We start from the raw sequence: 23,058 nt of genomic DNA, 5'->3' as shown, positions 1-23,058 counted from the left end.
ATGAGGAGCGGCGAGGACCTGGAGGGCTTCGACGGGGAGGCGTCGAGCACCTCCATGATCTCGGGCGCCAGCAGCCCTTACCAGCCCACCACCGAGCCCGTCGGCCAGCGGCGCGGCCTCCGATGCGACCCCGACTACCTGAAGGGGGCCCTGGGCAGGCTCAAGATCGCCCAGGTGGTGGGTACCCGGCGGCCGGGGGGCCCGGAGGAAGGCCGGGGGGGGGGCGGCGGGCTCGGGGGGGGGGGCGGCGGGCTCGGGGGGGGGGCTGGCCGCTCTGCGCTGGGGACCCGCCTTGGGTGGTCGCCCAGTTCTTCTCCGGGGACCCGGCTTCGTTCTTGTGTTGGGGGTCTTCTGGTTCTTCAGGGACCCGGCCTCGTGATCAAGTTGGGGGTGTGTGTGTCTTCTGAGTCTATCCTCGTTGCCATTTATTATGTCAGGACTTTTCAGTTCTTCTCCAGGGATCCGGTTTCATGATCATGTTGGGGTCTTCTGATTCTTCTCCAGGGATCCACCTTCAGTGTGGTATGGGGTGTGTGTCTTCTGATTCATTTATTATGCCAGGATCTTTCCGCTCTTCTCCAGGGACCCAGTTTCGTTATTGCATTTGGGTCTTCTGGTTCTTCTCCAGGGATCCAGCTTCATTATGGTGTTGGGGTCTTCTGATTCTTCTCCAGGGATCCAGCTTCATGATCATGTTGGGATCTTCTGATTCTTCTCCAGGGATCCAGCTTCATTATGGTGTGGGGGTCTTCTGATTCTTCTCCAGGGATCCACCTTCAGTGTGGTATGGGGTGTGTGTCTTCTGATTCATTTACTATGCCAGGATCTTTCCGCTCTTCTCCAGGGACCCAGTTTCGTTACTGCATTTGGGTCTTCTGGTTCTTCTCCAGGGATCCAGCTTCATTATGGTGTTGGGGTCTTCTGATTCTACTCCAGGGATCCACCTTCAGTGTGGTATGGGGGGGGGTGTCTTCTGATTCATTTATTATGTCAGGCTATTTCAGTTCTTCTCCAGGGACCCAGTTTCGTTACTGCATTTGGGTCTTCTGGTTCTTCTCCAGGGATCCAGCTTCATTATCGTGTTGGGGTCTTCTGATTCTACTCCAGGGATCCACCTTTGTTGCCATTTATTATGTCAGGCTATTTCAGTTGTGTTGGGGTCTTCTGGTTCTTCTCCGGGGATCCACCTTCAGTGTCGTATTGAGGAGTCTTCTGGCTCATTTATTATGCCAGGATCTTTCCGCTCTTCTCCAGGGACCCAGTTTCGTTATTGTGTTGGGCTCTTCTGATTCTACTCCAGGGATCCACCTTCAGTGTGGTATGGGGTGTGTGTGTGTGTGTCTTCTGATTCATTTATTATGTCAGGACTTTTCAGTTCTTCTCCAGGGATCCAGCTTCATGATCATGTTGGGATCTTCTGATTCTTCTCCAGGGATCCAGCTTCATGATCGTGTTGGGGTCTTCTGATTCTACTCCAGGGATCTACCTTCAGTGTGGTATGGGGGTGTGTGTCTTCTGATTCATTTATTATGCCAGGATCTTTCCGCTCTTCTCCAGGGACCCAGTTTCGTTATTGTGTTTGGGTCTTCTGGTTCTTCTCCAGGGATCCAGCTTCATTATCGTGTTCTGGTCTTCTGATTCTACTCCAGGGATCCACCTTTGTTGCCATTTATTATGTCAGGCTATTTCAGTTCTTGGGAGCCCCGTGGCGCAGAGTGGTAAGCTGCAGTACTGCAGTCAAAAGCTCTGCTCACGACCTGAGTTCGATCCCGACGGACGTTGGTTTCAGGTAGCCAGCTCAAGGTTGACTCAGCCTTCCATCCTTCCGAGGTTAGTCAAATGAGTACCCAGCTTGCTGGGGATAAAGGGAAGACAGCTGGGGAAGGCACTGGCAAACCACCCCGCAAACAAAGTCTGCCTTGGAAACGTCGGGATGTGACGTCACCCCATAGGTCAGGAATGACCCAGTGCTTGCACAGGGGACCTTTACCTTTTATTTCAGTTCTTCTCCAGGGACCCACCTTCATTATTGTGTTGGGGTCTTCTGGTTCTTCTCCAGGGATCCACCTTCAGTGTTGTATTGAGGAGTCTTCTGATTCATTTATTATGCCAGGATCTTTCAGTTCTTCCTCAGGGATCCAGCTTCATTATTGTGATTGGGTCTTCTGGTTTGTTCTCCAGGTATCCACCTTCATTATCAAGTTGGGGTCCTCCCACAGTCCAGGGATCCATCTTCATTATCATGTTAGGGTCTTTTGCCCTCCAAGAATCACCCCCTTTTTTGTTTGAAAGCATCACTCCCCCCCCCATCCCATAGCCCAGTTTAGAGTATCCACGGAATTTGGGGACTGCCCCCTGGTTCCCAATGGCTTTAAAACTGGATCAGATTGCTTCTTCTCTGTGTATTTGTTTCGTTGTGGTTGTTGGCTGGGATCTCTCAGTAGAAGCAGCTGGTTTCATGGGCAGCAAGCCTCCTTGAATTTCTAGTGTGGTGTGCCTGGCTAGGACCAGGGAAGCGTGGATTTGAATCCCCACTCTGCCAAGCATCTTGCTGGGTGAACTAGGACTAACCACACTCTCAGCCTACCCACTTTGCAGGGTTGTTGTACAGTTGAAACAGAGGAGAGGAGAACTGGGTGGGTTGTTCTGAACTCCCTGGATGAAGGGTTGGACTCTGTGGTTCAGATGTGGGGAAGGCAACAGTTCTTTGAGCTGTGTGGAGAAAGGGTGGGATGAAAATTTATTGGGTAGCATTTGGGGGAAGATGAGGAGACCCAGGATAATATTTTCTCAGCCTACCCTACCTCACAGGGTTGTTGTCAGGATAGTGAAGGGAGAACCATGTGGGTTTCCCTGAGCTCCTTGCAGGAAAGATGGGATAACAGTGCATAGATCAAGTGGGTAGGAAACAACGGTAGTCAAGAATGGCTGGCTATTCGCAGTACTTTTGACTAACCTAGTAGGGTTTTTTTTAAATCAGAGGATCCAAATGTTATTCTATGTCTTAACCTAAGCAGTTCTTGGATGTGGAGGAGAGGTTCCCTGGGGAAGAATGGTGGAACACTTAGCATTTATTTAATGCTTTAGAGTGGTCAGAATGCTTTGTGTACATTATTTTATTGCAAGTCTTCCAGCAACCCTGTAAAGTAAGTGAGTGTTATTATCACTGTACTGCAGATGGAAGTGTGGGGAGAAGTGGCCAAAATATCTGCTAAGTTTCTGGCAAAGGCAAGATTTGAGCAGGGGCTTCCTGATGTGGAGGCCAGGGCTGCACTAACCTGGATCACATCTCTCTTTACTAGAGGACCTTTGACTTAAATATGAAGTGGACTTTGCAGTTTCTGTATTGTTGGTCCCACCTAGCCCCCATTACTACCCAGGTATGAGACATTGGCCTTTCCCCCCTACCTCTTGTATCATCTCTTAAGATCTTTTGCTTTATGGATATCTTTATAGTATCTTCCCTCCTGTTCTCCCCCACACACTGTTGTTCTTGCACAAAGTTTCATAATTATTTTTGGGAAGGATTTGCTAAGGAGGTTTGATTTGATTTAGGAGCCTCGTTGGCGCAGTAGGTAGCGCCTCAGTCTCATAATCTGATGGTCGTGAATTCGAGCCTCACACGGGGCATGGTTCAATTTTTAGGGGAGGGGCTGTGGCTCAGTGGTGGAGCCTCTGCTAGGCATGCAGAAGGTCCCAGGTTCAATCCATGGCATCTCTAGTTAAAGGGACTAGGCAAGTAGGTGATGTGAAAGACCTCTGCCTGAGACCCTGGAGAGCCGCTGCCAGTATGAGCAGACAATACTGACTTTGATGGACCAAGGGTATAAGGTGGCTTCATGTGTTCATGTGAGGTAGGGGAAGGACATTTTTAGGTAACAGATGACATTCTTCATGATTACTGGCATTCATTTAAGCCCAGGAAGGTCACCTTTTATGACTAAGTGAAGAATGGCAGGTATGAGGTCACCTCTCCTCTTCTGGTATCTGTTTTGCACTGGTTGTTTCTCATCTTGATTCAGTCAAGGTGCGTATATTTATACCACCTTTCAGTCTGTTTAACATATTTGCTTTAGTAATGACTGTTGATTACAAACACTCATCACCCATTAGTTAGTCTCCTAAATTACTTTTTTTGCTGGGGTCTCTTCCCTTTGGTTTTGGATCAGTGGAGTGGGAAGTACCATGGCAATCATGCTTATGATTGTTATTTTCATATGAAGCTGCTTTATGCAGTGTCAGACTGTTAGTCTCCTTAGCTTAGTTCTGTGTACTCTAACTGGCAGTGGCTTGTCAGGGGTTTGGGAAGAGAGAGGTCTTTCCCAGTACCTGAGGTGTTCTAACTGGAGACTCCAGGGAGTGAACCTGGGACCTTCTGTGTGCCAAGCATTTGTATCCTCACTGAGCCACGGATTACTGCTGTTAAGAGGGGAATTTATCCTGGCTACATGTTCTTCAAGCAGTTTCCAATCACTAAGAAAAACTTCTGTGGATGTTTAGAAGGTATCTTGTCTCTACATTCTTCAGGTTATTTTAATGTAGGTGGCTAACAGTGCGATCCTATGCAGAGTTACTCGAGTCTAAGCCAATCGACATGAGTGGGCTTAGACTGGAGCAACTCTCCTTAGGACTGCACTGTGAAAGAAGAAAGAAATCTGGGTGTACCGCCTGCTTTAAACCTGACATGCAAAGTGTATTTTGTTTTAACTGCAAGGTGACGTTCTGTAGGAGAGGCACATGATGGAGAACCACTGATCTCTGCCCTTGTCAACAGGGAATTCTAATGTCAGACCAGCTGAGTTAGTGAGGCTTGGGGGTGGGGGAAAAGCCTGCCCAACTTGTACTGGCCTGCGATAGAACAATTGTCGATCCATCCACAGGATCATGAGCAACACAGGTTTCGATTGCAATGTGACTTGTGATGGAAAAACAGCCGTGACTGCCCTAATTTTTTCCCGGCATGAAAAGTGCATGATATGGATAGCAGTCTTCAAAGTCTGTATGTCTCACATAACCACACTCAGTGGTTATTCTGTGAAAAGTTCCTCATTTGTATTGAGTACATTGTGTTTCTTTGGGAATGCTGTTTCTGGCTCTTTTGTTGGTTGCTTAGTGCCTTGAGAGTTCTAATCTTCCACTGTCATCTGAGATTTACACAGTAAGATATTAAAACAAAAGCCCAGTAATATCTTTTATTAAGGGGCATTGCACAACTTTTGTTTCTAGATTTTGCTGTGGACCCACATGGTTAAGTCTTTTGTCTGCATTGATCATATTGTACCTACCACACTCCTCTTGCCAGTAACAGCTTTTATAACAAAAGAAAATGGGTGTATAGTGGTACTAATTTTTACTGGCTGTACAGTGGCTTGTTTGACTTCCTTCGTACTGGTCACTTAGGTGCCATTGTTCTTATCTCCCTGTTTGTATACTGCTCCGCTTGAGTTCTTGTTACCTTTTAAAAATGGTGCTTCAAGATCAGAGGCACTGAGGAGGAATGCAAAGTTTTGTACATTTAAGCAGAAAATTAATTTAGAGCTTTAATGTCAGAGACAACTTATTATTTAGTCTTAGCAAGAATCATATGGTATGAAAAGAACCATGGGTAGTTATGAGGATTTGGCTAGAAAATTAAGGTAAGAGGGTGGGAAAGAGCCCCATCACTGGCTACATCCATGTAGTCCTTATTGGTGGTGATGGTTATCCTATTTTTCCAGAGTGGCATAAGATCCCCTGGAGGGATGAGGTTCTCATACCACTGACGTTTACTATGAGTTGGTCTCTGTTGTGATCTGATAGAAATGATGTATTTGGCTTAACTTGCATTGAAGTGACATACAGGTGAACGTGTTATCCTGATTTCTTTAGTCTGTTGTTTGGCCATTTTGCCTTCAGTTAATTCAAATACCAAGTTCACTGTTTCTTTATTTTCTGCACTTCAGTTATACCCTGTTTTTCTCTTCAGTGGGGACCCAAAGCAGTTTACATTGTTCTCCTCTCTTCTATTTTATCCTCACGTCAACCTTATGAGGTGGGTTAAGCAGAGAGTGTGTTACTGGCCCAAGGTCACCCAGCAGCCTGCCATGACAGAATTAGGATTCAAACCTGGGTCTCTCAGATCTTTTTTTTTTTTTTTTTTTGCCATCAAGTCACAGCCGATTTATGGTGACCCTGTAGGGAGACTTTTAGAGGTGGTTTGCCATTGCCTGCCTCTGCGTAGCAACTTTGGTATTCCTGGGTGGTCTCCCATCCAAATACTAACCAGGGCCGACCCTGCTTAGCTTCTGAGATCTGACGAAATCAGGCTAGCCTTGGCTAACCAGGTCAGGGCCTCAGATCATATTCCAATACTGTACTCACTATACCATGCTGGCTTTCACACTTGTACTGATATTAAGAAATGCTGCTAACTTGACCTCTGCTCAGTCAGTTCAAAATAGTTTCAGGGGTTGTGAATGCTTTCTATTCTTTTTGTCATGTATATTTGTACTGCGTTATTAATGTTAAAGAAAGCGCAACTGGACGTAGTTCTCCTTCATGCCACAGTACAAAGATAAAGGTCCCCTGTGCAAGCACTGGGTCATTCCTGACCCATGGGGTGACGTCACATCCCGACGTTTTCTAGGCAGACTTTGTTCACGGGGTGGTTTGCCAGTGCCTTCCCCAGTCATCTTCCCTTTACCCCCAGCAATCTGGGTACTCATTTTACTGACCTTGGAACTTTTGGCTGCAGTACTGCTTAACACTCTGCGCCACGGGGCAGTACAAAGCCACTTGTAAATATCTTGTATAAACTCAGGCAAACAATATAAAGCACTAGGCAAGGGCTACTGGTAAAGTGTGCAAAGAGAGTAACATTGACATGCTATGAAAACATATGATTACACATGGGGTACTGCACAAGATAACTGAGAATTTCCCATGGCATTATAACCTTCCATGTTGTATAGGTGGCTTGGCTTGCGTAGAATTATTAATATTTGAGCTTTCTTTTAATTTTTTTCTTAAAGTCCAAGTTTTTACCTTTAAGCCTTGAGAAGGAAAATATTGAAAATGAAGGCTAAAGGAAACTGACATGGGAGCAATGTGTATCTTTCTTGCATGTCATACATGATGCCAGGCTTTAGCAGTAGTGCTGGACTTTGCAGCTTCAATAAGCCATACGGGTCCTCTCCATGTCTCCCAAGGATTCAGATTTATTTAATACAGTCCGAGACCAATAAAAATAGAATCAGTACAATAATTCAAACTTCCAGAATATCAATTAACTCATGGTAAAAAACATTTAAAATTGTTGAATCACAGAATTATGCAATCTCTTATAAAACTTATAGCTACAAAGCCTATATATGGCTCACTCAAGTTTCCTAATCTTGTAGGATTTCCTTTGTATTGTTGTGCCAAAATTTACACGCAGTGATGTGAAAGAACTTGTTAGCTGAAAGTAGAGAGAGGCGTTGTGAGCATTCTGATGACTGGAGTTGGGATCCCTTTACATGGCACAGCGTTGGGTCATTCCTCGTGGCTATCTGAGAGCCAGTGTGTTATAGTAATTAGAAGCGGTGGACTCTAATCTGAAGAACCAGGTTTTTCCCCACTCCTCCATGTGAGTGACGGACTATAATCTGGTAAACTGGGTTTGATTCCCCACTCTTCCACATGCAGCCTGCTGGGTGACCTTGGGCTAGTCACAGTTCTCTCAGAACTCCCTCAGCCTCACCTACCTCACAAGGTGTCTGTTGTGGAGAGGGGAAGAGAAGGCAATTGTAAGCCAGTTCAAGACTCCTTAAAGGCAGAGAAAATCGGGGTATAAAAAACAACTCTTCTACTATCTGTCCAAGTGCATCTATGTTCCATTTCCCTTCCATATATTTCCATAACACAAGCCCCTGCTTTCCCAAGCCATCACAATATACATACCCGCCCTTCCAACATCTAGGGACCCTGCCAGTGGTCATCCAATGTGCCAAACAAGTGGTTAGCTGTCTAAAATCAGTATGCAGTCTGACATTTTTGGCTAATGTTCAAATTGCTTCTTTTGAGCAAATTGCAGTCTGGCACCAAGAATGCATGCTGTTGGACTTTATTGACATGGCTTAAAGAATATCGGGGGCAAAAAGGAGTTTGCAGTTTATGACAAGGTACGATATGTCAATACAAGAAGCATAGATGCATAATCTAGTCAGAAAAGGCTATTTGTGCACATCGGGCGTTAGCCTTTACCATCTTTTCTAGGTTTGTTAAAGTAGATTTGTTTTCGCAGGTATACGACTGATAGTTGCAAACTGAAATTTGTAGCTCTTGTTCTTTCAGTTTGGTAGGAAATTGTGGTGTTCTGCAAACTGTGGAAGAGGTCTATTTCAGGCCTCCCTACTCTGAAAGGATACGATATGGCTGGCAATAGTGTAATTTGGGGTGTCCGCTGACACATAATTGGCAGGCAGTTCGAACACTGTGGCGGGAAGCCTCGTCACCGGAGTAGGGAGTCTGAAATGTGTTTCCAAAAAAAATCGAGCAGTGGAAAACTCGTACTTTTGGGGGCATAATTTAAAACACATTGTTGAGTGGCTTTGTTTCAGCCCAGGGTAGAAGGTAATTTTTCTGATTATTCTGGGGGGGAAACCCCCTCTTAAGTCTCCAAGTTCTAGACTGTTTGTCCAATTTGCAACCCAGAGCTAATATTTGAGTTGCCCAGGAGTTTTATATGCTTATCAATATGGTGTATGATTTCCTTGAAGCATACTGTGTTCTGTGGGTGACGGCAGTGAGTGGCTGTTCTGAATTGTTAGCTGCAGGTTGTCGTGGTACTTTCTACCAGTTATTGAACATGTTGAAGTAATTTGCCAGCGAGGTTTCTGTTTCTCTATCCTACTATTTTATTTTTTTCTCCCTTTTCTCCCAGAGCATGCAGTAAGCCATTTTGGCTGGCAAAGGCATGGTGTGCAAAGTTTTAATGACAATCTTTAAACCTCAGACAGGTGGAGTCTCCCTGCGGTGGTCTTGATTCGATTTGGAAGTTCACATTCCACAAGCCTCAATTCCCTTTCTTAAAGAGAAATTTTGAAACTGGGAGTTGTCTAGGGAAAGGGACATACTGTGCTCATGTTAATCTTGGGCGGTTTCTTATCTGCTCAGCAAATACTTCATCACGTTCCATTTCCTGGGGGACGACTACGACAAAAAAGCTCCATACATCAATATTTATTTATTTTAAACATTTCTATGCCACCTTTCCACCCAAACAGAACTTCAAGGTGGTGAACATCAAACATTTCAGCATTAAAAACATTTAAAATAAAGTAGCTACATATATAGGAGCCCCGTGGCTCAGAGTGGTAAACTGCAGTACTGCAGTCCAAGCTCTGCTCATGACCTGAGTTCGATCCCGACGGAAGTTGGTTTCAGCTAGCCGGCTCAAGGTTGACTCAGCCTTCCATCCTTCTGAGGTCGGTAAAATGAATACCCAGCCTCCTGGGGGTAAAGGGAAGATGACTGGGGAAGGCACTGGCAAATCACCCCGTAAACAAAGTCTGCCTAGTAAATGTCGGGATGTGACGTTATACCATGGGTTAGGGGTGCTTGCACAGGGGACCTTTACCTTTTTTTTTTACTTACCTACATATACAATAATTCAGTACAAGATATATACTCACATACTGTCAAAAACCAGGGAGGAGGCCAATAACAGTTGTTGGGGGCTACCAGGCTGAACCAGCCCTTCCTGTTCTGTACTGGATCCCAGTTTGCTGTACTGAAAGCAGTTTGCCTTACAAGCACCTTAAAGTTATTGTGTTCTTGGTATCCAGGGTAAAATGGGAAAAGCTGGTATAGGATGTTGGGCATCTCTGAGGTTCTTTCAGAGGTGGTGGATTTGAGATTATATTTGAATCAACAAATGTTACTTTACTTGGGGAGAGTGCTACAGGGTGTTAACTAGCCCCTTGCTTACCATGGTGGGGCATTCTGCGCTTGTACCCACCCCCAGATAAAACCATCCCAGTGTGTTTGCGGTCACTTACCGTAATATTGTGGCTTTTGGAGGAATATACTGACTGGGATTGTTTTATGTAAGATAGTTGCTGCTATTGGTATGTTTCTCTCTTTCCGTACTACCCATTTTGGCTGGCCCTCCAACTAGACAAAGATCCATCCAACTAATGAAAATACTTTCTGATAGGAATAATGAGATAAGTTATAAAGTCACCAAATATGCAAGGTTATGTATTAAACATAGAAGTACTTGGTCTGATTCTGATAAGGGAAGTGGAATCTATAGCTGAATGGGTTATAATAAGCAAATATTAATTTTATTATAAACATTTTTTCAAATTAGTATTTTATGGAAAGATATATTGCTATATTTTATTTTTTAAATCAATGTTAATCCTTTTGCATATCTGCTTTGCTGGTCAATGACTGTAATAAATTGAATTGAATTGTTCAACAGGGCAATGTTGGGCAGAATATTCTGTATCATACATGTTAATTCTGCTGAAACAATCCTTTTGCCAAAATGCTCGGTCACTGATGAAAATTGCAGGGAGTGGGGGGAAGGTGGAAGGGAAGAGAGGAGGTGATTGGGCGGGGTGAGATGTGCATTTGAGAAGAAGTAAAATCTTAAAAAGACAGCATCAACAGGACTGGTCTGCTGCTGTTTCTCCCTTCCCAGCAACCTGCTTGTAGTGCTCATAGCTGCATCTATCCCCCCTCTCAAGCACTTAATCGTTGCCATACTCCCCCAGTTCCTCACGGCTCCATTTTTAATTCTCTGCTGTGCGGTTAGACGACACTTAGAGGTGTTGTCTGTCTATTTCATATCTCATTCCACTAAAATATCAAGAAGCATTCTGGCACTTTAAAGACCCTCTAATTTATTGTGGGCGTAAGCTTCCTTGGACTGTTTTTTGATGACGTGCAGTTTAGTCCATGGAAGCTCGTGCTTCACAGTCCCCACCATATCTTTAAAGCTGCACAGGACCCTTGGATAATTCAGTGGGATAGATATTAAAGATAAATTTAAGCATTTGGATTTTATCCAAACTATTTATCGTGGCATAAACTTTAGAGAGCCTTGTGGCGCAGAGTGGTAAGCTGCAGTACTGCAGTCCAAGCTCTGCTCATGACCTGAGTTCGATCCCGACGGAAGTTGGTTTAAGGTAGCCGGCTCAAGGTTGACTCAGCCTTCCATCCTTCTGAGGTCGATAAAATGAGTACCCAGCTTGCTGGGGGTAAAGTGTAGAAGGCACTGGCAAACACCCCGTAAACATAGTCTGCCTAGGAAATGTTGGGATGTGACATCACCCCATGGGTCAGTAATGACCCAGTGCTTGAACAGGGGACTACCTTTACCTTTTTAAACTTTAGAGTATGTCAGATGAAGTCCACAGAAGCTTACAGTACAGCAAGTTAGCTGCTCTTTAAGCTGCTGCAAGATTCTTTTTCTTTTTTACTCCCTTGGGCTAACCTTCTGAAATTTATTCTACTAGTTTCATTGTCGCCTATTATTAATTTTTCTCAGCAAAGCCTTCTATATTTAACTTCCTGCACATAATGGTGCTGCATAGTTTATTGTCTCTTTTTGTAACTGTCACTCTCAATCTTCTTGCGCTTCTCTCCAGTCTCAGTCAATTTTGAAGCCTGTTTAATTGTCTGTGAGCTCTGTGAAAGATGGGCTTTTTTATTGCCTTTGACTTTTGATACTTGGCGCTTCTGTGGATTGGTAACTATGTAATTAAAGACCTGAAGCTTCAAGCGATGCCACATTACCCTCTGATGCCCCCTGGACATGTTTACCACCTAATAGAGTTAATTGTTTGGAGAATCTGATTTACCCACTGGAAGAAAAATGGTGCCTCTCTCGATTTCAGTGCTGCTACACCCTTGAGAGAAGGGTAGCAGTGCACATTTATGCTTAAAAAATAAACAAGAGCACGTCCTCTGAACAATTTATTTGTTTTCATTCTGATTCACTTTTTGATCCAGAAGGTTCTCTGAGGCAGCTGACGCAAAATAATAACCCAGTCATGTTGAGAGGTGCCTCTATCCTATATAGGATGGAAGTGCCGGTTGACTATATTGTGCCGGTTGACTATATTGTACTTATTCACCTTGAGGTTTCATAGCAGAGAAGGATCTGAACTAGAATGAAACCCTTTTTGTTATGGGCTTCTAAACATTTGGCCATGGTGTAGCGCTAGGCATGGTGAACCAGTGTGGTGTAGCGGTTAAGAGCAGTGGTTTGGAGTGGTTAAGAGCAGCCAGTTTGAGACTCCCTTAAGTGGTAGAGAAAGTCGGCATATAAAAACCAGCCCTTTTTCTTCTGCGTGTGTAATTTACAATCTACTTTAATCTCATGCCCTGATAAGTAATGGCACCAAAACAGCTGTTCCGGGTTTAGAAATGCCAAATAATGTTCTTCTCTCTCTTGGCTCTTTCTTCCTTTCTTAATCGCCTGCCTAAGATAACTTAAAAGAAGCGGCTCTTCAGGGCTAACAGCAGATGGAAAGGGGTATATATTTCTATCAGCAATATGGTACAGTGGAAACTTCACTCCCATAATGCAACCCTAATTTAAAAAAAATACATTGGGACTACCAATCACAGATCTCCCACATAATGTGAAGCTCGCTTAGCAATTAAATTCAGTATATGTAATGGATCCCAGTTCTATAAAAAGGCCAGACTATACAAAAGGAAGACTTTGAATCATTCCCAATTGCTCAGAAACTAGGAAAGTGGTAATTTGCAAACTGAGATATTAAAAACTTGCACTGTCTCTAATTTGTTACCTAGCAGTCTATAACATGTTACATTATGAAATGGAAACAGGTCTGCAAATAGCCAGTTACCTGGACACCTGTGACACACATATAAATCATCTCCAAATAACTAGGCAAGTACATAAGAACATAAGAAAGGCCCTGCTGGATCAGACCAAGGCCCATCAAGTCCAGCAGTCTGTTCACACAGTGGCCAACCAGATGCCTCCAGGAAGCCACAAACAAGACGAATGCAGCAGCACCATCCTGCCTGTGTTCCACTGCACCCAAAATAATAGGCATGCTCCTCTAAAATTCATGAAGTAAAATTCATGAAGTCTGGATGTGGGAGTATTTTCTGTTTCGGACTGGAAAAGACACCAGCGGGCATGGGCAGGCTTGCTGGGAAAGAGCTTCCTGCACTCAGAACTTCAGGGGGTGTATTTTCAAGGCTGAACATTATACAAGAAGAGATTACATTTCTGAGGTTTGACCCCAGCTGCTGGAACCGACTCCAGTGAACTCCGGCTGATACTGAAGACTTGGGCTGCAACCACTCATTGTTGGATATGATGCTATCATTGTTCTCTGGCCCTCACTGACAACTGGACTGTCTCATCCGCAAAGGAAAATCTATTGTAGGTCTTTTGCGGTGTTTATGGTATGTATCGACTTGCTTTCTGCTAAGTAATTCACCACTGAGTTGTTTATGGCTGGTCTTGCCTTAGACGGTTTACATTGTTTCCTAATTTCCGTAATCCTAATCCTATTGCCTTGTTACCAGATGTTTTATACTGTTTGATTGAATGAGGCCTTGGACAATTGTTTTCCCACTGTTCCAACTGTGAAAAATGACCTTGGCTTTTATTTCCTTCCCTGAGCAGCAGAGAGCGACCTGAGTTCTAGCACTGAAACATGCTCCAGTGCTAAGACTTGGGTTGCAGTCCCTTCCATTACAAAGAAGAATTGGTTTTTATATGCTGACTTTCTCTGCCACTTAAGGGAGACTCAAACTGGCTCACAATCACCTTCCCTTCCCCTCCCCACAACAGACACCCTGTGAGGTAGGTGGGGCTGAGAGAGCTCTAACAGAGCTGTGACTTGCCCAAGGTCACCCAGCTGGTTTCATGTGTAGGAGCGGGGAAACAAATCCAGTTCACCAGATTAGCCTTCGCCGCTCATGTGGAGGAGTGGGGAATCAAACCCGGTTTTCCAGATCAGAGTCCACCACTCAGACACACACACAGATAGAGAGTCAGGTTTACTAAATGAACCCACATGGCTAGTACAATTTTTTTGTGGGCTGGTAGCTTTTGTGAACTCATTTAAATGTCACAGTCTTGCAGATTTTGGAGTTCTGTTTCTTAAAACAGTGTTTTCAGAGTTTACCTATTTCAGATATTACATAAGTTGAAGCGGTGCCTGTTTGTTGTTTGTTGAACATATCATTTGGTGCACTGATTTTTTTCATTTCATTTCATTAACCTTTATTGGCATACCAAAAGACAGAGATAAAACAACAGTATACCTCCAAAGGGCAATACATATAAGTTACAAGTCTGGTTAATAAAACTTTTCTTGTTCTTTAAGAACTCCTGCAAGAAATTCAGCCACGGTAGCCGTAATTTTAGGATCATAATCACTCAAGAGAAATTTGCATTTCACTTCATTACTCCTGTATCTCTTGTACTGGAGCAAAGTAAATAGCAGTTTATTCCGCAGAGTCACATAGAAGGGGCAATCTAAAAGGATGTGGTCAATTGTATCCAACAAATTTAAACCGCATGTGCATAAGCGTTCATGTCTAGGGATCTGAAGGTATCGGCCTAAGAGCATCCTAGATGGGAATTCGTTAACCCTAGCTAATAGAAAAGCGCGGCGTTGAGAAGGTATCTCTAGGTTATCTAAATACCTAGCCATTTTACCCGATCCATTTTTAAGGCCTAGGGCCACAGGAGAACAGATGGGGGGAAGAGCTGGGTTAAAATTCTGCAATTCTACATCAAGGAGACGTTGCTTGATTCTTTTGAAGATGTAAGATTCATTGGCCAGAGCAAGGTTATCTAAATCAATTCCAATTTGGCAGAGTCTAGATCTAATCAATATGTCCCATGAGAAATAATGAAGTTCACTTTTCAAAAAATATAAAAGGGAACCTGGCTCAGTTTGAAAATATAATTTGAGCCAATATCCCATTTGGTGCACTCATTTAATATGCAGGATAGTTTTGAATTCTATTAACAGTTTCTCTTCTAATTGTTTTAGATTCATTCTTTTCACTTATTAGAACGTAGGGTTGGTTTTGTTTTTTAACGTAGAAGCATCCATTAACACAAAAAAGCAACTTTGCATTGTGTCTTCCTATGGGATTAAACAACAAACAAACAAATAAGATGCCTGGGAAGTCAGGTCACCACTTCTGGTTCATCATTGTCCAAATAATTATTTCTTGTTCTCTCTTTCGCATTGTACTTTTTCTTTCGCATTGTACGTTTTCTGAAAATGGAAGGGGAAGCCTGAAGCTGTTAAGTGGATTTTTGTGTGCACATGTTTGCACAATTGACAGTGTTCTTAGTGTTGCAATTTATACATATACTTTTTTAAAGTTCTGTTTTTCCAGTATGTCTAGACTAGTTTTCCTTTTAAGGCATGGCATCTAAAGGGAGCCATCACATTGCAAACTGTGGATTCTTGGGATTGCAAATACTTTAAGCTGTTAAAATTCTTGTTCTGATGGGTTCCTTCTAGGCCACTGTGCTCCCGATTATTCCCCTCATTAAAATTCTTCTCCCGCTCTGGCATTGTTAGTTGGGTACTTGATATTTATATATGACTAATCTTAAACAGGAGTCTTAAGTATAAAATGATAGCTTTTACTTTAAAATGGAACTTGCACATGAACTTCTTTGGCTATACAAAAATTCTAAAAGCCTCTTGTCCCAGATTAATCAGCAAATGCGTCTACTTTTGTAAAACTGGAATTCAAGTTCACTTGTGTTAGCTGTCAGTTGATTTTCTGTGCAGGCTGTTCATTTCTTATCAATGCATTTCAGCTAAGCTATATAGAAGAGTTGGTTCTTATACCCCAATTTTCTCTACCTTTTTAAGGAGATGCAAACCTTCGCTTCCTCTCCGCACAACAGACACCTTGTGAGGTAGGTGGGGCTGAGAGAGTTCAGAGAGAACTATGAGAAACCCAAAGTCACCCTGCAGGCTTCATGTGGAGGAGTTAGGGTTGCCAACCTCCAGGTACTAGCTGGAGATCTCCTATTACAACTGATCTCCAGCCAATAGCGGTCAGTTCACCTGGAGAAAACGGCCGCTTTGGCAATTAAACACTATGGCATTGAAGTCCCTCCCCTCCCCAAACCTTGCCCTCCTCAGGCTCCGCCCCCAAAACCTCCCGCCAATGGCGAAGAGGGACCTGGCAACCCTAGGAGGAACAGGGAATCAAACCTGGTTCTCTGGATTAGAGTCCATCACTCTTAACCACTTACTCCAGACTGGCTCTCTATACAAACGAAGTATTGAGGTACTTCACACCTATGATGGTGGTGGCTTCACAAGAGACTTTACCATATGAAGATTGCCTGCTGAGGAAATAGCCATCCTATGATATCTTTTCCTCATTGAAAATGGCCATGTTCCATAAGCCGCAGTCACATGGCCAAGCGGCTCTTATCTTTTAGTGCAGAAAGAGCCTGCTGTAGTTAAAAAAAAAATGCAGCATGCATTATGTATTTTTTTAAAAATTGTTGGTGCAGAATGACCAACTTGAAGCATGTAATCTTGCTTGGGGAATCCTCTCATGGTTATTGGACCAGTGACTGCATGCTACGCAGTGTATGCAGTACTCTTGGGCCACACAGTATGCCTAACACGCAACTGGCTTGTTGCTTGGTGTTAGTCTTGTATTGTGACCACTGTGGGAGCGTTGAATTGTGATTATAGTGCATGACATGAGTTGGAGTGAATGTCCATATGATTCTGCCCAATTCCACTGTTTGTCAATGTCTTCTCTTTCTGTATCTGTTTTCTGCAGCATGCACAATTTTTAGCTGTTGATTTTTGGGGTTGCAGTCGAAGAATGCCCTGATTCATGCCTTCCTCCGAGACAGCCAGGATGGCTTTTTGTGGCGTTCTCATTTTAGACCCGTACTTGTCACGGAGTGAGCTGCCAGTGAGCTTCAAGTCAAAGCAGAGATTTGAACCTAGTTTTCCCATAGGTGAGGCCAAAACGGTAGCAGCTATACCATAATGGCAGTCTCTGTGATTTTGATGTTCTGTCTGCATTGCCTTTCATTGTTGTGGCTGGCTGAAAGAAGACTAGCTTTCTATGCCTAATACTTTGTTCTTTGGTACGTGCCAGAGGCATGGTATCAATTCTGCTTTCAGATAATCTTTCTCACTAATTCTGTTTTCTGCCTGCATGATTTAAGTTACAATAATATAAATCCATTGCAGGATTCAGATAAAGTAGTTTGCAGCCCTACCCCCACATTACATCAGAGTTCTTATGTAGTCACCAGCAATCATCAGTATATCTGATGCCAGGAACAAATTTTATAATCAAGAACAAAATTTATTTGAACAATAAAAATGTAGCAGGCAAACATAATTAGTTCAGACAAATGCTGTTGTGACACATGCTTGTATAGAAGCCAAGCACATATGAAAATTATTTCTTTGCACACTTATGCCCTTAACTCCAGATCCGGAGAAAAGCATATCAATAAAATTAGCATAAATGGCACTTTCAAATAGCAATTGAGGTTTAAAATATAATTTTCTAATAGGACATATTCTATTACTAGATATCTAGTCTGTTAGGCTGCTTGATCGTGTAAATGTTCTTGTTTTTTAAAAAGGGATTGCTAATTTTGATGCCACTGAAAGGAAAAGTCATGAGGTTAACCAGTTTATGTGCTACAGAGCCAAATTAAAATTCATCATAACCAGCAGATAATAGTTAATAGATGTATGAAACTGACATATTAGTAATATGATGTACTTGGAAGCTGCCAAGTAGCTCTTAGCAAATGTGTTGTGCAAGTTTGGCAGCATTAAAATAAAATGTTGCTCTTTAAAAAAAATGAGAGTAATAAACAAGAAATCTTAAATTGTAACTACAAGATTAGAAAAACATATTGGGCATATAAATCCAGAGAATCACAGAACAACTTTTACGAGCCCAAATGGCCTAAAATGTTGTCACCTCTGCTATTTAACATCTATTAGAAACTGCTGGGAGAATTCATCTGGAGATCTGAGATTTCTCAGCATGCAGATGACATCCAACTCTGCTTCTCCTTTTCATCTAATCAGGCGTAACTATGGAAGTCCTGAATTACTTGGAGTCAGTAATAGGCTGGATGAATTCTAATAAACTGACTCTTAATCGCGATGAGGTAATGTGAACTTGTGGTTATTTTGGAACCTGAAGATGGTATTTGACCAGCTTGGGGTGGGGGTCCGCTCTCGCTTCAAAGATCGGCTTGGATCCTGAGGAGCACAAATGGAGTCATGCTCGAGGAAGGCAACTTCCACTTCTTCCTTCCCCTCTCATTGCAGCTGTGTTTGCCCCCGAAACCAGGTTCCTTCTGATCAGCGGGCCCGAAGGAACAGCATGGGGGGGCTGAGGCTTTGGTTAACTGGGAGCCTGCAGCAGGAAGGAGGAATCAGCACAAATTGCCCTCCTCACCTCCACTGGCACGAAAGCATTCTGTTGGTGGAGCTGCTGCTGCGCTGATGGAATGGCATACTAGGATCCATGCCCTGGTTGACAACATGGTGTTGTGGAATCCAGCATTCCACATGAGGGCTGAAACAGCATTTGTTGCATGAAGCGCCTTTTGCCAGATTTAGTTATTGTGCCACTGTGTCTGCTTCTGGAGTGAGAGGCTCTCATCTGTCTATGTTTTGGTCACATCCAGACCTGCACAGCACATTGTGTATGAGACTGCCTTTGAAGGACAGTAGTAGTTAGAGTGTCAGACAGGGTATACATTTTAAAATAATTCAGTATCTTGTTTTTCTCAAGTTGGGCACGACACTTTTGAAGCTAGAGTTGTTGTTTTTTAAGTATGAAATCAGGGCTTCTACAAGGACTTGCAGGGAAGGGGAAATTACATTTCCCCTGTCTTCATCACTGCCTGCTTTGGCTTGCTCCCAGCCCATCCCAACCATTGACTCTGGTTTACCTGCCTTCTCTTCACAGCTTTCTCCCCACCCTGCCTCCTTTTCTGGGTGGCTGTGACTGCTGTTTTCTGCTGGCCACTGCATTTTTGGCACACACTTTTGGGTTACTAAAGGTAAAATGTGCTGTCTGGTCGCAACCGACTCAGGGTGACCCCATGAAGTTCCACCTCATGGGGTTTCCAAGGCAAGATTTGAACAGCGATGGTTTGCCATTGCCTGACTCTGCATAGCAACCCCAGTCTTCCTTGGTGAGTCTCCCATCCAAATACTTACCGTGGCTGATCCTACTTTGCTTCTGAATGAGATCAAGCTAGGCTGGGCTATTAGAGCTGCTGCAGAAACCTAAATGGTACCTGAACCCTGGAATTTTTGTAGGCAGAGGGTAACTTGTGTGCATATGGAAATATTGCTGTTTACCTTTTGGGAGGTTGGGTTACTTACACTGAAATTAGGATTTTTGGCGGGTTTCTGCAATCCTCAGGCTGTCAGAATAGCTGTAGATGACTCCTTGCACTGATTTACCTGATAAGATACAGGGATTCAGTGTCTATGCCGGCTTTTGAAGGATATATAATTTGCTGGGTGTAAACAGGCTCTGGGAGCCTGAAGTAACTCATTGGTTCATAGCTATTATATTTGGTTTTCATTTGACTCACCTTAGTATGTTGGTTGGTACAATTTTAAATATTTAAATCTGGAAATCTGCCCATTTCTATGACTATGTCTGACAGACCAGTCTCTTTCTCTCTCACCTAATTTAATGTAGGACCTGGTAGTATCATCCATTTTCGAATAGGATTTTAGTTCTTGCTCTTAATAAATTCTCTTTTTAAAAAAAGGATTTTAGTTCTTGCTTAATGGCTGTTACTAGTACGTTCTATCATAAGAGTTTTTTCAAGTTTAGTATGATTTGTTATCTCCAGTCATTTTGATCACTTCATAATTTTTGCTCTGAACTGGTGATGTTGGATATATTTCAGAGAACACAGAACTAGCCTTCCTAGTGGGCTTGTGGTGGGATCACATTGTGATCCATTGTAATCCATGTTAGAGTGGGATGTAATTGCATCACAAAACATGGCTGGAGTCATGGCCAAAGACCCAGCCAGTGTGTCTTATTTCCTTTCTGTATCTTGCTAAAGTCCATAGGTTGAATCCAGTGACTTTCTTCTGCTAAATTAGGAGTGTTTCTTGGATAAAAAATTTCTTCCTTTGCAGGAAGTGAAAGGGAATCACTGGATTGAGTCCCATGGTTTTGTCGTAACGTGGAATTCCCCATCACATATGTAGGTGCTTTTTGGCAGAAGGGTGGTATCACTAAAGGTCTTTACCTCAACTGACTCCTCAACTTGGTCTCCTGAGTATGCGATGGGGAATTCCAGGGGTTCAGTTAAAAAGCATCTTTGGTGCCTCAAGTGAATGTGTAAATCCAGTCTTAGTGATACAAGACCAGATGGGAAATTAATCCTCCTTTTGCTCTGAAAAAACATAGTTTTCTTTTAGAGAAGCAGAGCTGCACTGAAGACATATAATTGAAAATATTCAGATTTGTGCCAGCTGTTTCAGATGTGAGAAATACATCCGCTTTACAAGGAATGGGACCTACTGAGATTCAGACTCTGAGTTGGCCAAGAACAAACAGTAACTCTAAATGCAAGAAAGAATTTTCTTTGTAACCTCCTCTCCTCCCCCCCCTCTCTCTCTGTGTGTGTATAAAGGTGTAAAAGCAATTTTTTCCATCTCTGTACCGTACATGAGTATTGTTTATGCTGTCTGAAAGTTGAAGCCATTAGGAAATAAATCCTGGTAGTGTGACAGTCCTACTAAAATATTGTGGGCATTCTTAAGAAGGAAAAATGTTGACTATTCTGTGGTTTTTCCAAAATCATGTGTAATTATATCATTGAACCACACAATAAGTCGTTTTGTGGGCCTTTTCAGATAAACAGGAAAGCTGTTTTTTTTTAAATTCATAACAGAACTATTTTGTAGTTATTATGTTCCCTGACTGATCAAAAATAAAACCAGCAAATTTGATATTTAATAAGTAAAAAGTGGTAGCAGTCGTCTTCCTACAAAACCTTCTGTTGAGGTTTAATATGTCTTGAAACACATTCTGTTCATTTTTCTGAAATGCTGACAGTAGCATTTAGTTCAGACAGCTTGCCAAACTTGATCTGGTGCAGCTACACTTAATTTACATAGCCACGGGGCTGATGGCTTTTGTGCTTTTTAGAAATAAAGTAGATGTCTAGATCCATTCAAAAACATGTGTGTTAGCATCTTTCTGCAGTTGCACAAAATATTGTGGATTCAGTTTTTGACCCATAATGAATGCAAAGGGACTGGCAAACCAGCCTTGAATAAAAGCAATACTGAAGGATTTGGAGTATTGCAAAGGAAAATAAAACTAAGGAGTACCTCACCTCATGTTGGTCTAACTAGGATGGATCCACCATTCCTCCAGTGAGCCTTTCTCCAACTTAAGTTGCTGGCCCTCCAACAAAAGAGGAACAAAAGTTCGAGGAAGTCACCTTTGGCTGGAGGAAGTCTTCAGAATTTGCTCAGTGGAGTGATAGGAAGCAGTAGGATTAGGGTTGCCAACCTCCAGGTGGTACCTGGCAGTCTCCCACTATTACAATAGATCTCCAGACGACCAAGATCAGTTCTCCTGGAGAAAATGGCTGCTTTGGAGGGTGGACGCTATAATATTATACCCTGCTGAGGTCCCTCCCTTCTCATACTCGACCCTCCCCAAACTCCACCCTCAAAATCTCCAGGTATTTCCCAACTCAGAGCTGGCAACACTAAGTAGGATCCACCCCACTTAAGATTGCCAGCCATAGCTGGTAGAAAACGTTTGGGGGTGGGGACAAGTTCGCCAGCATTTTGCCGGTGCACAACCTTGTGTGTGTTAAGTGCCATCAAGTCGCTTCCGACTCATGGCGACCCTATGAATGAAAATCCTCTAAAATGTCCTATCTTTGACAACCTTGCTCAGATCTTGCAAATTGAGGGCTGTGGCTTCCTTTATTGAGTCAGTCCATCTCTTGTTGGGTCTTCCTCTTTTCCTGCTGCCCTCAACTTTTCCTAGCATAACTGTCTTTTCCAGCAACTCTTGTCGTCTCATGATGTGACCAAAATACGATAGCCTCAGTTTAGTCATTTCAGCTTCTAGGGTCAGTTCAGGCTTGATTTGATCTATAATCCACTGATTTGTTTTTTTGGCAGTCCATGGAATCCGTTACACTCTCCTCCAACACCACATTTCAAAGGAATCTATTTTCTTCCTATCAGCTTTCACACCCATACATAGTAATAGGGAATACGATGGCATGAATTAATCTAGTCTTGGTGGCCAGTGACACATCCTTATACTTCAAAATCTTTTCTAGCTCCTTCATGGCTGTCCTTCCTAGTCTCAATCTCCTTCTGATTTCTTGGCTGCAGTCTTTCTTTTGGTTGATGGTGGAGCCAAGGAATAGAAAGTCTTGAACAATTTCAATTTCCTCATTGTCAACCTTAAAGTTGTGTAATTCTCCTGTAGTCATTACTTTGGTTTTCTTGATGTTCAGCTGTAGTCCTGCTTTGGCACTTTCTCTTTTAACTTTCAGCAGTAGTTGTTTCAAATCTTCACTATTTTCTGCCAGTAATGTAGTATCATCGGCATATCTCAAATTATTAATGTTCCTCCCTCCAATTTTCACTCTACCTTCATCTAAATCTAATCCAGCTTTCCTAATTATATGTTCTGCATATAGATTGAAGAGATAGGGAGATAAATTACATCCTTGTCTGACTCCTTTGCCAATTGGAAACCATTCCGTCTCTCCATATTCTGTTCTAACTGTGGCCTCTTGTCCAGAGTACAGGTTGCACATCAAAACATTCAGATGTAGAGGCACACCCATTTCCTTTAAAACCAGCCATAGCTTTTTGTGATCCACACAGTCAAAAGCTTTGCTGTTATCTATGAAACACAATCTGATTTTCTTCTGAAATTCTCTCGTTTGCTCCAGAAACCAGTGTATATTTGCCGTATGATCTCTAGTGCCTCTTCCTTTTCTGAAACCAGCTTGAACATCAGGCATTTCTCGTTCCA

The 23,058-nt window shown here is 42.9% G+C and overlaps 1 protein-coding gene and 1 non-coding gene across 2 annotated transcripts in view; both read left to right on the top strand.

Moving 5' to 3' along the window:
* CMTM4 (CKLF like MARVEL transmembrane domain containing 4) overlaps window positions 1-23,058 on the top strand; it is a 48,778-nt gene continuing 25,720 nt past the window's right edge. The window contains exon 1 of the mRNA XM_056862782.1: window positions 1-177. Coding sequence (XP_056718760.1) covers window positions 1-177 — 177 coding nt within the window. The remainder of the gene's footprint in view (window positions 178-23,058) is intronic.
* Window positions 3,558-3,630, top strand: TRNAM-CAU (transfer RNA methionine (anticodon CAU)). Its single transcript has one exon. It is a non-coding gene; the product is annotated as a tRNA-Met (tRNA).

The sequence above is a fragment of the Euleptes europaea genome, chromosome 17 (assembly GCF_029931775.1).
Source record: "Euleptes europaea isolate rEulEur1 chromosome 17, rEulEur1.hap1, whole genome shotgun sequence".
In the NCBI taxonomy this organism is placed as follows: domain Eukaryota; kingdom Metazoa; phylum Chordata; class Lepidosauria; order Squamata; family Sphaerodactylidae; genus Euleptes; species Euleptes europaea.
Note: the sequence above shows the minus strand (reverse complement) of the source record. Positions and strands in the feature narration are given on the sequence as shown.